The sequence below is a fragment of the Nothoprocta perdicaria genome, unplaced genomic scaffold (genome assembly GCF_003342845.1).
Source record: "Nothoprocta perdicaria isolate Ctin4 unplaced genomic scaffold, notPer1 scaffold_358, whole genome shotgun sequence".
In the NCBI taxonomy this organism is placed as follows: domain Eukaryota; kingdom Metazoa; phylum Chordata; class Aves; order Tinamiformes; family Tinamidae; genus Nothoprocta; species Nothoprocta perdicaria.
Genome location: NW_020455597.1, coordinates 32,544 through 49,275, shown reverse-complemented (window position 1 = coordinate 49,275; position 16,732 = coordinate 32,544). Strand labels below are relative to the sequence as shown.

At 41.6% G+C, this 16,732-nt stretch overlaps 1 protein-coding gene across 2 annotated transcripts in view; it reads left to right on the top strand.

Annotated features, from left to right (window-relative positions):
- The window catches only part of TUBGCP3 (tubulin gamma complex associated protein 3), a 37,702-nt gene extending 21,198 nt beyond the window's left edge, over positions 1 to 16,504 (top strand). For both annotated transcript variants that reach the window (XM_026044295.1, XM_026044294.1), the window contains 12 exons: positions 690 to 856; positions 2,164 to 2,274; positions 2,660 to 2,768; positions 4,682 to 4,871; positions 6,086 to 6,221; positions 7,116 to 7,184; positions 8,945 to 9,080; positions 12,230 to 12,318; positions 12,453 to 12,584; positions 12,940 to 13,080; positions 13,732 to 13,848; positions 15,656 to 16,504. In XM_026044295.1, coding sequence (XP_025900080.1) covers positions 690 to 856; positions 2,164 to 2,274; positions 2,660 to 2,768; positions 4,682 to 4,871; positions 6,086 to 6,221; positions 7,116 to 7,184; positions 8,945 to 9,080; positions 12,230 to 12,318; positions 12,453 to 12,584; positions 12,940 to 13,080; positions 13,732 to 13,848; positions 15,656 to 15,814 — 1,556 coding nt within the window. In that variant the 3' untranslated portion in view covers positions 15,815 to 16,504. The remainder of the gene's footprint in view (positions 1 to 689; positions 857 to 2,163; positions 2,275 to 2,659; positions 2,769 to 4,681; positions 4,872 to 6,085; positions 6,222 to 7,115; positions 7,185 to 8,944; positions 9,081 to 12,229; positions 12,319 to 12,452; positions 12,585 to 12,939; positions 13,081 to 13,731; positions 13,849 to 15,655) is intronic.
- The last annotated feature ends 228 nt before the right edge of the window (positions 16,505 to 16,732 follow it).

Here is a 16,732-nt window from a genome sequence, read left to right as displayed (position 1 = left end):
CTGTACCTCAGATATTGCAATTGCTACGATTTGAAACAAGCAGGCCTTACTTCTGAGACATGAATGATAGTTTGACTGCTGAAGCCTGTGCTAGAAAAACTAAACTTTCAGCTGTGCAAGTTAACAGCAAAACAACTTCTCTTAACTTCTAATTGGAAGAAGACAGGATAAATTACCTGAAAGGCTCTGTGGGGACTATAGCTGAGAAACAGAAAAGATGCATCTGTGTGGATGTGTGCACAGTGTTTGTGTGCATGCCTGCACATGGAGAAGGTCTGAGAGAAGAGCAAGGACAGGAGAGAGAGAAAACAAGTATTAAGAAGTACTAAGGGTCTTTTAAGGCCCTTCTGGTAGAAAAAAATCTGCAAGTATAAAGTTAATCCTTCATGAGTGCTTTGATTCCTTACAGTTTTCATTGCTGCATACTAGACTTAAGAAGACAGAACACGATATCAGGACACTCACTCTACTACTACTCACTCTTTAGTGAGATTAATCATGCATGCATTAAAATTTAAGCACTTCCTGTCAACATAAATAATATATTTTTACTATACTTAAAAATTGCTGCTCAGCAAGCCCTCAGTGTGACATATAACCAGCTAAATCAATGGCTGCAGATTTTTTTCAGGCTGATGTATGTAGTTTTCCTTCATATATTTCTGTTCTGCTTCCCTTTGATGTTGCAGGTAGAAAAGGTGGAGAACTGGCTTCAGCCGTTCACGCTTATACTAAAACTGGAGATCCTTACATGAGATCTCTGGTGCAGCACATTCTTGGCCTAGTATCCCATCCTGTCCTGAATTTCCTTTATCGCTGGATTTACGATGGAGAGCTGGAGGACACRTACCATGAGGTAACTTATACGTAGCAGTACATTGTCTCTGTTCATTTCCTTGCTGAGAGTGGGGTTTGTAGGAAGTTTAGAGAAGATTTAGGAAAGTAAACTGGGACCGAACCGTATAGAATATGAGTTGAGTCCCATGTGCAGTAGTAACATGAAATGTGACTATTTTGTGAATTCGCTACCTGTGGGATGTTTGGTGGCTGCAGTGACACACTGTGTTGTCTTTAATGGTATATCATTATGATCATAGCTCGGGTCCATTTAGTAGGGATAATGGACTTGTGATAGATGTTGGTTACTGGGAGGGGAAAAAAAAAGAGATTTTCTCCTCTTTCTCTCTCTTGCTCTTGCCTCTTTCTCTCATATGTCTGTCTGTGTCTCTCCTATTGCCGTCTGTTTGTTTCAGATAAGCTTCACTTTTCTGTCCTGGTACCTCTCCAAATTGTTTTCCTTTTTTTTTTTTTTTTTTCTTTTTATCATTTATTAGCCCTCAATTCCTTGTGTTAAGAAATCTGCTTGTGCACTTTAAGAAGTTCGTAATACTGAAATCACAATGGCATAACAAGTTACAGTTTTCACACTTTTCACACAGTTTTCACACTAGGACAACTGACCGTTCTTTGTTGAAATGTTTTTAGAGGGAGTGAAATAAGTTCTTGTCCAAAAAGGGATGTCTTTCATGACAGGATGAACATAGACTCCTTCTGTAACGCATTTTAACAAAACTAATCTTGTACTTTGCTTATTATTAAAAAAAAAAAAAATTACATCCTTCTGCATAGAGTTGAGAGACCTTGAGGCATCTGATCACCAGTTGAATTGCAGCAGCATTTCTCATTTTCTACAATTCCTTCTGCATCTGCTAAAATAGCAGAAAATCCAAAGGGCTTCAGGTGAAAAATAGAATCTGTAAATAAGAATATTGCAATTATGTTTGACCTTGATCTACTATAGCTATATGAATAGCTATCTGTAATGCACTTCTGTATTTCTTAATGGATATTTTCCAGATAATGCATCTTTCTGTATCCTGAGGTAGTCAAGGTTTTGGAACTTACAGAAAGAGATTAAATTGTGTGATATTATTCTTTAGCATTTTTTTCCTCAGAGTTCATATTGATCAAGGTAAATTTTCCATGTCAGTTATTAGGACTTATTTATAATGTATATATGTATGTATGTATGTGCGTGTGTGWTTTTTTTTTCTTTTTTAGTTAAAAAGACAAGTCATAAATACTTCCCAGGTGTCGCAATAGCTAAATGAAATACAAGGGGAAAGGTCCTGTTTCTCTTACAATATTTTTATCAATCTACAGTTTTTTGTAGCTTCAGATCCTACAGTTAAAACTGACCGGTTGTGGCATGACAAATATACTTTGAGGAAATCAATGATCCCTTCTTTTATTACAATGGAACAATCAAAAAAGGTATGAATAAAAAAATCTTTAGAAGAGTTTTTGGCCTTATGCTGTTATTTAGACTTTCTCTAAGAGAAAGCGGCTGAAATTGAAGTATTTGTCTTAACAATAGCGAAATTAATTGGGTTATTTGTCATCAGAAGAGAACTGTAAGACTTTCTGCTTTCCATGCTGCAGCTGATCTTTGCTTAAGGGGAGTGTGGAGGCGGGAAACAATTTTGCACTTAATACATTCTGTGTAAACTGTGAGGTTCTCGTTTGCTGTGGTTGGGACTGTRAAGCTGAAAGCTGCCAGAAAGCTGACATAATAACCTGCTGTCCTTGAGGTTGTGGTATCTTGAGTGTTTTCTTCTATACAAAAGTCATTTTTAAAAAGTCATCCTCTTATGTTCAGGTCCTCTTAATAGGAAAGTCCATAAACTTCTTGCATCAAGTTTGCCATGATCAGACTCCATCCACAAAGATGATTGCGGTGGCAAAGTCTGCAGAATCTCCAAAAGATGGTAGAGTATCAGAGCTGGTCCACACTTCTTTGAACCTTCTACAATACCTGGTTTGGACTACAGAGAGAGGTTTTGGATAGCATTGTAGAATGCTTAAAATATTAAAAAATATTAAAATATAGGTATTAAAATATAATATTTTAATAGATACTTGCATATTACAGAAGTTGTGTTGAGAAACACATGTAGTTTTCTTAAATTTTATAAGTTTGCTAGATGGTTGTTAATATACTTGAATTTTGAATGAAAGCAGACATTATCAAACTTCTTTCATCTGATACTTCTTTTTTTGAATCTATTCTTGAATACTGCAGTCAGTGTTTAGTACTATATTTAATGAGAAGTTTCTCATCAAATATGCTTTGTCATGTGATTCTATAGTGATATTGAATTAATTCTGTAATTTAAAAAAATTAATTTGTTAGTGATTTTACGTTTCCGACTACAAAGAATATACAGTAAAGGGAGAGAGGAAAAAAGCCAATTGAGTGCATGGGAGGTTGGTAAAATTACTTTGAATATCACTGAAAAGTGAGATTTCCAGCTGTTGAACATTAAACCAAACAAATTTTAACTTTCAGAATTCATCCAGATTATGTCTTACTGTGTAAAAGAAATTTCAGTTTTAATGAATTTGAGATTTTAGAGTGCAGCGAGATGAGACTTCATGTGTAAATACTTAGTAAGGTGATCAGGTAATGTTCAGGGTGCTGCTGCATCTGGGAAAAATGATGACTTTCTGGTGAAATATTTAGCTTAACATTATCAAAAGCGGTATTATTTGTTAAGGTCTAAGTAACCAAAGTAATTTCTCTATTTGTACATAGTTTATAAAGTAGAGTGAGGCTATGCTAGCATACCAACTTTCCAAAGTCTTTCTTTAGTGTTCTGAAAACATCCCTCTGTGCCATTAAAGGCCACTAAAGTGATCCCAGCTCCACCCTCTAGCTTGCAAGGCTGCCCCCATTGAAAAGGGACTTCTTTGTTAGAACTCTTTTTTAATAAGGTTTATTGAYTGTCCTTCAACTTAGGAAATAACATTCTCTTTATTTCTGTTTAAAATACAACTTGAAACTTATCCTTGAGCAGGCAGTACTCTGACTTAAACTGATTTGAGGACTCGATATTCAGTTTCTACCATTATAGTAATAGTTACAGAATTGAAAACTATTGAAACTAGGGGTATATTCTTTCTTTAAAGCCGAGAAAAGCATGAATCTTACAATAATTAGTGGTCCAGTTTGCAAAGCTGTCCAGCTGTGGAGTTTACTCCATATTGCATGGGAGATTGCACTTGTTTTCCAGCTGTTTCATGATAGTCTTATTGCAATCTCTTTCTTAAAAAGCTGGGAATTATGAAAAGAAAAAGAATGAAATAGCTGCCAATATTATGGTGATGTTCCATATTTTGCCCATGAGTTGCTGTGATTAAAGGTGTAGAAGAAAACAGTAAGTTGCTGTCTGCCGCCAGAGAACGCAAGAATATTCCTTTCCTCTTGCATCCTAAATTATATTTCGGAAATCTTTTCGGTTTAACTTTCCAATTTGAAAGTGGAAACCCTTTGAAGTGACTTCTGATTTTAGCACCCTCTGAAAAAAAAAATCCATAGCTCTGTTCTTTTGAATCTTCTCCAGATAATTTGATTCCTTGTTTTGCAGGATTCCACCAAGTTAAAATAAAATTTACTTTCTCTGTAAGAATTATAAAATAATATAAGCGGTTACTGGAAGGTAAAGGCTGGGCACAGGTTAGAAGTAACAGTGTTGAAATATGGAATGCTGGAAACTTGTTTTCAGTTTGGTATAGCTGTGCCAAACATATAATTAATAGTGTTAATGACAATCTCCCTTCTTGTGAGCTTGCCTTATTTGTGAAAAATACTTAGTGACCTTTTTCTTTTTCTTTCTTTTAGCTGCTGATTTGTTCACAGATCTGGAAAACGCGTTTCAAGAAAAAATTGATGCAGCTTATTTTGAGACCAGCAAATACTTGCTTGATGTTCTCAATAAAAAGTACAACTTACTGGAGCACATGCAGGCCATGAGGCGCTATTTACTCCTTGGGCAAGGAGATTTCATCAGGCACTTGATGGACTTACTTAAGTAAGAGAGCCTGGAGGATAATTTTGTTGGAGTCCTGATGCTTACAGATGGGTTGATCAGCACAGAAAATTCTTTGTTTTCAGAAATGGACATCTTTAAATTCCATTTTGGATTTGATTTCTTTCAGACTGACATTCAGTTCTCTTTCTTGGTAGGCAGCGAGTACTTTACAATTATAGGATCTCCTGAAAAACTGCACCGATGTAGCTGTCTTTACCTTGACTCCTGTGACATTCCCTAAGCTGTTTGTACTTATGCTCTAATGACATTTGTGAGCATTGCCTTGAATGCTAGCCTTCTGTAAAACTAGTGTTTGGTCAAAAACATTGTGTCAAAACCCATTATTACATCCTGAAAATTTTACTGATACCTCATCAGCCTCTTTCATTTTAAGCACCGAGTTGCTCTCGCAAGTATCAACCTCAATTCTTGAACTTTATTTGCAAGCTGTCTGACTGTTACATCTCGTTCCTATTTCTGAAACTTAGCCTGTCCAAAATATCCTTTATAAAATTCTCCTTCAGTCTATGAGACAGGCTTTGTGTTAGAGCATCTGTTGACTTCTTTGTACATCAAAGCCAGCTTTGGTGACCATTTGTATTGATGAGCACCTCTGTGCTTTTTAAGCAAGAGATTGTGTTAAGCAGAGCTAAAGTTGGTGCATAGAGCTGGTGTTATGTTAGAGAGAAGCAGTGAGGGTCTTCTCAGTCCTCACCATGGAGGAGAGGAGCAGAGAGCACTTGCTGCTCACATTGCACAGACCTTCTGAAAGGTGCAGTGAGGCAGAGCAGGTAGGCTCGTGTGCTTCCATCAGCATTTCTAAGCCTGTGGGATGACAATCAGCAAGTCTCTCACAAGTATAAAATGTATAGTTGTTTGATGTGTTAATGATGCAACTGTGGTTCATTTTAAATATAAATGCAACTAAAGTTGCAGAATAATCACCTTAGTGATCCTGATATCTTCATGTTACTGGTATTAAATGAGAATTAATTTATTCCTAAATCCACTGATTTTTAGGTGTACAGCTGCATACAAATAGAGAGTTTGAAATATTTTGCTCATTGGTTTTCCCTGGGRTTAAGACAGGAATCATGAAAGTCCCACTCTCAGAACGGTGCTTCCCTGTGCACTGCAGTCACTACAAAACGACCATTCGAGACTGTTTCCGTGACGTGCCCTGACTTTTCTGTTTGTTGCTTCACGACCTGCAGGCCGGAGCTTGCACGGCCAGCTACAACTCTGTATCAGCACAACCTGACCGGGATTCTGGAAACGGCCGTGCGGGCGACCAACGCGCAGTTTGACAACCCCGAGATTCTCAAGCGCCTCGACGTTCGCCTCCTGGAGGTCTGTTGTGCCTTGCTGCTTCCCACCCAAACTGAGTAAAAATGCCTCCTTTGTGAGTCTGTGAATGTGTGTGTGTGTACATATAAACACATATATATATATATAGAGAGAGAGAGAGAGAGTATGCATGCATGTAGGCACATGTATGAAACAAAATTTTCATGTGCCTATATAGTACCTATTTGTTTTCCTTTTTTTTCCCCCATTGAAGTCTACTTTGAATTATGTAAACTTCCTTCAGAAGTGCTCTATCCTCCTTCTGCCCACTGTCTGTATTGTGATCTGCAGGAGTGTGGTTATTTCCTTGGCTATACAAGCTATCTATTTGAATCTTAACAGTAGGTGATGCTAGCAGCTCTAATTTGGGATTCTGTGGGCAACTCTTACTGCTTTTACTACATCTGGCGTGTGGATTCTTTGGGACTTGTAGTGACAAAGAGTGAAGAGGATGAAAGTGCATTTTGTGAAGGAGATCTGTGGTAGGAAACTTGTGCCAGTGAGGAAAGGTTTCCTGCTGCAGCCCCAGAGATGAGGGTTATCCGAATAAAGTAGAAATCTGATATAAACCTATACTTCAGGCTGAATCCTGCCTGAAAAGCATGTCCTCCGCATTTTTTTTATTAGCTTTAGTGTTTCAGTGGGGTGGAAAAAAATAAAATAAAATAAAATAAAATGTTAAAACGGATGGTGATATAAATCCCACCTTCGTGTCAAACTTCAAATCTTTTTTCTTTAATTTCCTGAGGGTACCTTTTGATAAGATACTTTGATATTGACATTAGTGATGTGGCACTTGTTTTTTTCCATAGGTTTTAGGGAATGGAAATAAGATTTCTTTGACGCTAGTGTGCTCTGGTTAAACACTAAAAGCAGCAACTTTTTTTTTAAATACAGGTGTCTCCAGGGGACACTGGATGGGATGTCTTCAGCTTAGACTATCATGTTGATGGGCCAATAGCAACGGTAACACCTTCTACTGCAGATTGTGAACATCTCTTAATGCCAGTTTCGAGTGTTAAATAATTTGTTATTGAAATAACTTTTTGCTCTGGAAAGTGAGATCAGAGACTTTTTTTTGGTCAAGCACAATAAAAGGATAACGTACTGTATACACGTACTGTATAAACAGTTCAGTTTAGTAAGCTAACAGTGAGTGCAATAAAGCTCCATTTAAGAGATTGGTTACTGAAAGTCAACAATTCATCTATTCCAGCACGTGTTTTTGCAAGTACTTAATAAATGGAATCTTCTTTTTCTTCTATTATGTCAAGGTTGTAGCAGGTAATTTGAGATGATTTGCAAGACACTGTGGAAAATATTTGGGGAGAATCTGTTTGTACTATTTAAATAAAACTTGACAGGCACTACTCATTAGAACTGCAAGAAAACTACTGCAGTGTTGATTAGATTGCTTTTAGCCTCTAGAATGACTTTTTTCCCCCTTTTAAAAAGAAAAAAAAAAGAACAGCAGAAAGACTCATCCATGCACGTGTAGTTTGAGAAAAGTGAACCATGTAAGTGTGTACAAATACCTCAAGGGAGGCAGTGAGGAGGAGGGGCCGGCCTCTTTTCAGTGGTGGCCACTGATAGAACTAGAGGAAACGGCCACAAGCTGAGGCACCAAAAGTTCCACAGGAACTTAAGGAAAAATTTCTTGACAGTGAGTGTGACAGAGCCCTGGAACAGGCTGCCCAGGGAGGCTGTGGAGTCTCCTTCTTTGGAGGTCTTCCAAACCCGCTTGAACGCAGCCCTGTGCAACGTGCTGTAGGTGACCCTGCGTGTGCAGGGGGGTTGGACTAGATGATCTCYAGAGGTCCCTTCCAACCTTAAGGATTCTGTAATTCTATGATTTAGGCTTAGTTCCTTGTTCACTCTTTCTTACACTTCCTCTCAGCTGGGATTCAAAGTGCTCAAAACCACCCAGGAAATGACTGACTGCTACCTAACACACTGGTCCAGGTCCYTACACCTGACCTGTTGGTGGGACCTCAGATAGAGTGTCAGTTTCTCGTCTTACAACAGATAGAACTGTCCAGTCTTTGGCAGGCACCTTCTTCTGGCTGCTGCTTGTTATATGCCTTCCCTGTGAGATTAGCCTCCTCAGAAATACTGAGAAAAGCCAGTGAGCAGCCCCTCARGGCTGAGACAGTTCTGCTTTGAAAAAAACAGCATGTCCTGATGCTTGAAGCACTGCAGTCTGCACCTCACTTTTTAGCCTCCCACCACTGGGCTTGGCTCTGCCCTGCTCTGTATTTCATGCCTGCTTGCAGAATTAGTAGGTCTTGAGGCTACACATGACTGTAGTTTTTTAGATGTGGCATTTGGCAACTCTTACAAGCTCTGCTGCCTCTGATAGAGGAGAATTTGGCTTATTCCTGCTCACCCACAGTGGGATCCCTTGAGGAAAACCTTTCGTTGAAAGCATTGATCCAAAATCCCATTCTTCAGTGGAAACTTATCTTAGAGATGACCTCTCTTAAGAGCTTTGAGCTTTTGTAGTTTGTAATGGAGACAGTCTTTGGATAGCCATCTCTTCTCCTTCCACCTTGCCACAAAATATCCAGCTGTTGAAATGTAATACAGATTTAATGTACAGCCTTTAAATGGTATTTACTTGTGGAGTAACCACAACCATCTGAACCATTTTCCTGAAGTGATTCTGTGTCCCTTAGAGCACATGGTATGTCTGTTAAATTGGTACTGATCTTTTGTTCATTTTGTAGGTGTTTACACGTGAGTGCATGAGCCACTATCTAAGAGTGTTTAATTTCCTTTGGAGAGCAAAACGGATGGAGTATATTCTTACTGATATATGGAAGGGACACATGTGCAATGCAAAGCTTTTGAAAAGTATGCCAGGTAAGAGGGGCCACATGGATAACGTATTTGCAAAATACATTTAGGTAACTGCAACTTATTTTGAACTGTGTTATGAGAAAAACAATCCACTTAGATTAATTTTTTACTTTCTTGACTAAAAGTTTCATAATAGATGATGATGAAGGTGAAACAGCATACTTGGGATTGGAAGTTTTCCCTGTTTATTGTTTGAGTTGATCCTTAGCTGTTATTTTTGTGGCCGTAAGCAGATGAAATGTTTCATGCTTTTGGCAAGGAGGAAGGAAGCAGTGAAGTGACTGTTAAAGGCAGGTGTTTTTRTGGAACAGCTGATGTGATTTTTCTTTTGTAGATTGCATTTTCTAATTTATGTCTTACAAATTAACAGTGCATGGTATAAGGATTTGTGTAAGTTCAGTCATGTAATGTAACAAAAGAAGCTGCCAGCCACGTTTGCATTTGTTTTGTCCTTTTATGGTTGACATATCCCAGACATATGGTGGAGGTTGTCTCTGCACATGGCTGAGCCCGTGTGAAGCTCTGTGACTTTATTTGCTTTCCAGCTGCTCCTTRCACATTGTATCTTCTTCATCAGATGGATTTTCATTTAAAACATAGTGGTTTATGAAGGTTAATAAACTAAACTTCAGTGTCTTTCTTACTTTGAAAAAAGTTTCCCCTTTGAAAAAGGGAAACTAAAGCAATACAGCATTTTGGTTGCATTTGTGACCTTTATTTCTGTGTAAAACAACTTCTTTTATGCCTGACTTTGTTCCATTGCAGAGTTCTAGTTTTGACATCAGAGAAAACATCAAGTTTCCTAACTGCAAGTTCAAACTGGAATAGGTAGAAGAGATGAATAGATTGCTTTCTGTATGCTTAAGATATACACAAATAATCCACACCAYGGTAACTCTGTGAAGCCCGAGCACTTTGAATATACATTCCTTTTAGTATAGATCACTAAGGTGCAGCACGGTATAAAAGAAGTGCTCAGGTATTTAAATTCCTTGTACGTGTTTCACCTCTCTTCGGGCAGTGTTTGCTCCKTGTGCTTACCATGACTTTTCTCAACCACCCCGTCTTAAAACCACGCCAGGTGGCACCCTCTAGTTCTTCTGGGTTTAAATTCACATTAAACCGTGAAAGATGGACTCCTGGCAGAGCACTTCTTGCACAGGTTTTATCCAAATATCAGGAAAATCTTGTCTCCTTCAATCATTGCTCTAGCATGTATGTAGAAAACATGTTCTGGCCCTGGTTAGCATGTCAGGTAACCATGAGGGTGGTATTTGGTTCTTTTGTATTTGACCTGCACAATGACAAGAAATGTGTGATTTTTGATTCCTCGTTTCTTACTGTCTCTGAATAAAACAAACAAAAAAGCTTTAGAAAAAAAACCAGCCTCATGGAACCTCGTGCAGCATCTGAGCCGGTCAGAGGTCTCGTGTTCTTGTTCAGCTTTCTTAGTGCTCCCGGTGACTTTTGCTGCCCTCAGCAAGGAGGAGTTTCCAGTGCTCTTTGTGGGACACCTTGTGTGTCTTCCCACTCTACCCCTTCATTTGAGAAGATGAAAAACAGGCAACCTGAAACTGTGCTGCACGGACAATACTGCCACTGCAGTTGGTAGTTGTCCCTGCACTTGATAGACCCCAGACTGTGTCTCTGCCTGTTTCAGTTACAGAGCCCATCAGACCAGTTGACCACCGGTGGACCACTGGTGGATTTCAAGAGCTTCTGGATGCAGTGTGACTTGGGGAAAATGTGCAGCCTGTGATCTGGGCATGGTCTGTGCTCAGCCTGGCTCTGAGACAGGGAGTGAGGCGGTAGAAAGAGAACTGCTGAAGCTGCAAAGCAGAGGGAGCAGGAGAGAAGGGGAAGCTGCCTCCTGCTGCCCTGTCCTTCATTTCCTGTGGTTCTGCTTCCCTGAGGCATTTCCACTGTCTGTCGCCTTTCCCTTTTTCCTGTGCTGCAAGTACCAAGACGCAGTGAGGCAGCCTTCCAAACGGAGGCCTTCTCCCCTCCCATGCTCCCTGTGCTCTGGCTTAGCCCTGCTTACCTGYCCCCAAGAAAGGAGAGCGTGTTGACAAAGACAAGGTCTGGAGGGACAGGAGAAGCGGCTGGAGGGGCTCTGTCACCTCTCTAGAGGGAGTGTTCTCTCTCCTGGATTGCCTTTTTTCACCATTGCCATCCTGGAAACGCCTGGGATTTTTATGCATTACAGGAGTAATTGCAGGCGGAAAAGTCTGTCTGCAGTAATCGCAAGTAGGAATACATATACATTGTGGTCACCAATGTTAAGGAATTTCCACTGTTTGGCTTCCCCTGACTTCTCCAATGACATCACAGGATGAAAACAACAGGAGAGGTTATTTGCCCTGATCCTGTTTCAAGTAGATGCAACGTAAGGTGTTAGAGACCTYCTTCCTGCAAAGGTGAGAGGAATGAAGAACAGAGGAGCTTGTAGGTACTCCTTGTAGGTCCTTCACTCAGCACAGTGAGTGGTTCCATGACATCCCTGTGTATGAAAAGGCAGCATTGCTTTTGCAGCAGTGTCAGTGCTTGTCTGCAGCTGCACGACCACTTCGGCAGCTTCTGAGGGAGAGGACTTGCTCTCTTGAGGCCTCTGCCTAGTTTCAGACRTTGAGTATCTGCATGGTGGAGAGTTATGTCCTTGAGTGGTTTCCTTGCCACTGAGTTACAGATGAGCGGCTGGGGCTGTTGGGGTGATTTTCCCCTGTGTCTCTGGGGTAGCCTGAGGAACTGAGGCTGGAACATGGGAGCCATGAACTCCCCATGTTCCAGCCTGTTACAGCCCCGCTCTGTTTTGCTCTCAGTGTTTAGAAGTAATGGAAATGATGCTTTCTCTGTCTTTCAAGGCTCCTTGCAAGAGACCCGAGGAGAGTGGAAGAAGAAGCAACTGCAGATCTGTAGACTTAAGCTTTCAACCTAAGAGTGCATAAAAAATTCACTGTATTCTGGTGTCTTGGGGGATTGGCAAAGGTCTTTTTTGCTAGCRTTGCTCTAGAGGTTTTCAGCACTATCTACAGCTTTAGTGGCTGTTTTTTGGGGTACTTCATTTGGCAAAAAGAAAATATTACCAAGCTGGTTTGATGGCCATTGCTGTCCTTTTGGTCTTTAACATACCATCTCTTTGGATTTTTTTGCAGAGCTTTCTGGGGTGCTGCATCAGTGTCACGTTCTGGCATCAGAAATGGTCCATTTCATTCATCAAATGCAGTATTACATTACATTTGAGGTACACTTTATCCACATAATTGGGTTGCTTACAAARGAAGCACTTTTAATACCCTGTATGTGTTGTGTGTGTTAAATTACTAAATGCTGGTTGTCTGGCAAGTCACAATAGCCCAATCCCGAATCTTGCTGCAGGTCCTTGAATGTTCATGGGATGAGCTCTGGAACAAAGTCCAACAAGCACAGGACTTGGATCACATCATTGCGGCTCAYGAAGTTTTTCTGGACACCATCATTGCTCGCTGCTTGCTGGATAATGACTCCAGGGTAAGTCGTCACCTCTGTGATCCTGGCTCATGGATTGGCAGCCTCCCTCTCCTGTGTTAGAGACCCACCATGGGAAGTCCTTTTTCTCCCATGGATATAGGAGCTGTGCTGGGCTTGGTACCTAGTCCCCTCACTCACTTGYGGGTGCTGATTCTAAAACTTGTCACAATTGGAGTCAGTTGCTTTTGGTCCTTAGAAGCTGCTTGCTCCTGCCACAGCTCACCTGGGGCTTTGCTAGGCAGGCTGTCCAGCAGTGTTGGAAAAGATGAAATTTTTGCATGTTCCAAAGAATGATAGTTACATCTCTCTGGCTGTAGAGCTCTCCTYAGTGTTGTGCTGTTGTACCATCACACAGGTGCTTCTCAACCAGCTTCGAGCCGTTTTTGATCAGATCATTGAGCTCCAGAATGCCCAAGACGCCATGTACAGAGCTGCTTTGGAAGAGCTGCAGCGGAGGCTGCAGTTTGAAGAGAGAAAGAAAGAGCGTGAGCTTGAGGTACAGTAAGGCAGCACTAGMGCATAATAGATAACTGAGGCAGATGGCAGATAGTTGTGCTTTTTGCTAGCCAATGCTCAGGGATTGTGGGGGTTTTTTTTTGGACARCATTTAGGGCTGAAACAAATATTTCATGTTGGAACAAGTGTAAAAGTCATCAGTAGTGGGTAGTGAATGCAAACAAAAGTTCCTGAATATCATTCCTCATAGTTTATCTTGTCCCGAAGTCTAGATGAAGAGATCTTTGGAGGCCAGGAAGTGTAGGACCCTTTTAGGCGAAGGCAATGAAAGCAGCCCCTTCTAAATCTTTTCACCATGAACATTGTGGCTCCCTGCCTGCCTCGATACCACCCATCTGAGAGAGGAGGGGTGCCGGGATGAGACCTGGTTACCCTGAGCTTTCCTTAGTAGCCCCTCTCTTCCTAGGAAGGCCGTGAGACCGGCTCCTGTGTAACCTGCCCTTGTGCAGGAGTCGGTCGTCCCCGTGGAGGAGCCTCGTGCGCCGCGCAGCGCCGCGGTGCCGCTCGCCCGGGCTCCACGTTTGCCCTGCCCTGGCACTGCTGGCTTGGCCCTGGCTGCTCGGCCGGGTGGCGGGTTATGAGCCACTCCTGCTGTGTGACGACTGGCCTGTCGTGTGCTCGGTCTCTGTAGGGCGAATGGGGTGTGACTGCATCCGAAGAGGAGGAAGAAAAGAGGAGGATAAAAGATTTCCAAGACTCGATACCCAAGATGTGCTCACAGCTTCGAATACTGACTCATTTTTACCAGGTGCTCCTTAGTTATTTCTTGTGCATGGATTCTGAGTTTTGGTATGGAGATACCAATTTCAAGCACAGGTTAAGGCTGCATTTGTATGTGCCATCCGTGGATTTCTTCTGGTTTTGCTGGTCTGTTTAGAAGTCTGTATTTGCTGTTCTTAACAGATWTCTGTGATTGTGTTCGCATGATAAAGAGGGGAAATTTCTCCGTTCCATTTGTTTCCTCAGCCTTTGCAAGTCATTGCTGTTAAAGACTTACAGAAACACTTGTTTTTCTCAGAACATGTGAACAGTGGGTGAGTGGTTAGGGCAACATGCACCTTCTTTGAGGGGCCCTTATTCTCCCATCGTCTCAATTTCTGGCATGTGGTTTGAAAGCTGCCTTTCCTCAGCAAAATCAGCTCTTAGCTTAGGGAAAACGTGCCAGGAAGAAGCAGAGGAGGGGACAGAGCCCTGTGTGCCCCACTGGAAACCACCCTCCTAGCACAGCTCACCTCTTCACCTTCACACATGGGAAATTCTTAATGTCTTTTAGTATGCCTTCTAAATACTCTTATTTATCACAAGTTTTCACTTACTTATCCCTGGAACAGGCTGCCCAGGGAGGTTGTGGAGTCTCCTTCTCTGGAGATCTTCCARACCTGCCTGGATGCCATCCTGTGCTCTGGGTGTCCCTGCTGGAGCAGGGGGTTGGACTAGATGATCTCTAGAGGTCCCTTCCAACCTCAACTATTCTGGGATTCTGTGATCACCTTGGAAAAACATGAATTTATTTTTTATTTAATAGCGTTAAGGTAGAGTTTGACCTAGAGCTCTTGCACCTGCTTTTTTTCCTATTTTTTTCCTGGATGCTTCTTTYATTTTCTTTTTACTCTTCATAAATATGTATCTAGACAAATATTAAGCATGTAAGAATGCATTGTTTCCCTCAGTAAAGGAATTTATTTTCCTCTGATTTAACTCACCCATGATTTCTTTCAGCTTGTAACAATACAGTAGGTGCAGGTTATTTACAGCAGTTCTAATGGCAACTCCATCCATTTTCAGCATGTGCACAGCACTTCCCAGCACTTCACTCTGGCAGTTCCCACCATAAGATCCCTTTCTGTGTTCCCTATAGCTTTGCCAGGACATGGCTGCCCTGGATGCAGTGCTGCACTGCCAAAAGAGCTCAGATCACACGCAGGTTTGAGGGAAAATAGGTCAGAAGTGCGAGGCTTAGGAGACACTTGTGTCTGTCTTGGGGCTCCCCAGCCCCAGCACTAGGCAGGACCTCCCTGCCCAGGCTTTGTCCTAAAGACATTGGATGCCCTCCCTGTGGATGCACCCCCAGTAGCGTTTCAACCAGGATCAGATCCCGTGCTCCGCTTCAGCCTGGCTTGTTCTTGCAGCCTGGGAACACACTGAGTGTCCTGAGCACRTTGAGGTGCCCTGGGTCCTGCGCGGGCGCCGGGGAGTTGTGGGGCTGGCCTGGGAGGGCCCGGGAAGGTGCTGGGCAGCGCCGTGCGAGGAGCCCTGGGACAGGCCGGGGAGCTGCAGCAGGGCGAGGAGGCTGCTCCGTTTGAAAGGCTGAGCTGGGCAGGCTGGAGACCCTCCAGCACTGTGTGGCAGCGATTTAAAGACAGAATGAAGCTTCGGAGTTTTTGCAAGACGTGTGAATGCAACGTGACTCTGTTGCTGATAGTTATTTATAAACGCCTGTGTCTGCATTTTCCTGGCTTCTCTCTGCCTCTTGCCTGATTTAGATGCCACCTCGTGTGCGTTACGAAATACACCCGGCACATTCTTAGATCCTGTCTTTTTTCTTTCTCATTTAGGGAATCGTCCAGCAGTTCCTGGTCTTGCTGACAACCAGTTCTGATGAAAGCCTTCGATTTCTAAGCTTTAGATTGGACTTCAACGAACATTATAAAGCAAGAGAACCAAGGCTTCGTATTTCTCTGGGCGCTAGGGGCAGACGAAGCTCACACATGTGAAACAGTCTCTAGTAACTGCACCTCGGTATCCGAAGGACGTTGAACCTCTTGCTGGACAAGGCAATCAGTGTCAACATGATTACACCAAGTGGCGTGCGATATGTGTCCACCATTTCTGCAGGCAACATGTTTCCCCTCACGTGATTGTGTGACACTATATAGCAGAAAGCAAAAAAAAAAAAAAGAAAAGAAAAAAAAAAAAGTATGTTTTTTTACACTGATGTTTATAAGACAACCAGATTAAATGAGCTGATTGAACCTCTTCCAATCAACTTGTTAATCATCCTTTTCCACAAATGCTCTGTTTAGTTTGGAGCTTTGTAAGCTCCCTCCACTGTACMTTTTTTTCTGTGTCCAAGAAATTGCATCTTTTGTTTTAGGAGGCACCATTTCCTTTTTTAACAAGAAAATAAGAAGGTTATTTTTTCTATATATTTGTTCTATTTGAAAGTAGCTTTTGTTAAAGCTGACAGATTAGAACCCAGACCTAGTGTCCGTGTTAAGAAGCTATAGAAAGCATTTTCTTATGCTGATTTTCAGTGTTGTGATGTATTTGACTGTGTGAGAAACTTCGTATCCTGGGACATAAACTTAATTCTAATTTTCTTTGTTTTCAAAGAAGCTGTTGGCAGTTTCATGTAGATATCATTTAATGGGCAAATTCTACAGCTGCTGAATGGGAGCAAACTGTAGAAGTAGAGCARGAGTGAATGTATTTCACCTAAGATATCTTGAAGAACTGAAATTCAAGCCTCAGTACTGTCAAAAGAAAGTGTCCATAAGGATAGAAGTGAATGAAGTATTTTATGTTGAGAATCTGGGATGTTAGAAAGAAAGGGACTTAGACGTCTAAGTTTGGCTACATTATTTCTCTTCYTTATCTATTTTTTCACTGTAAATATTTATATATTGATGTCC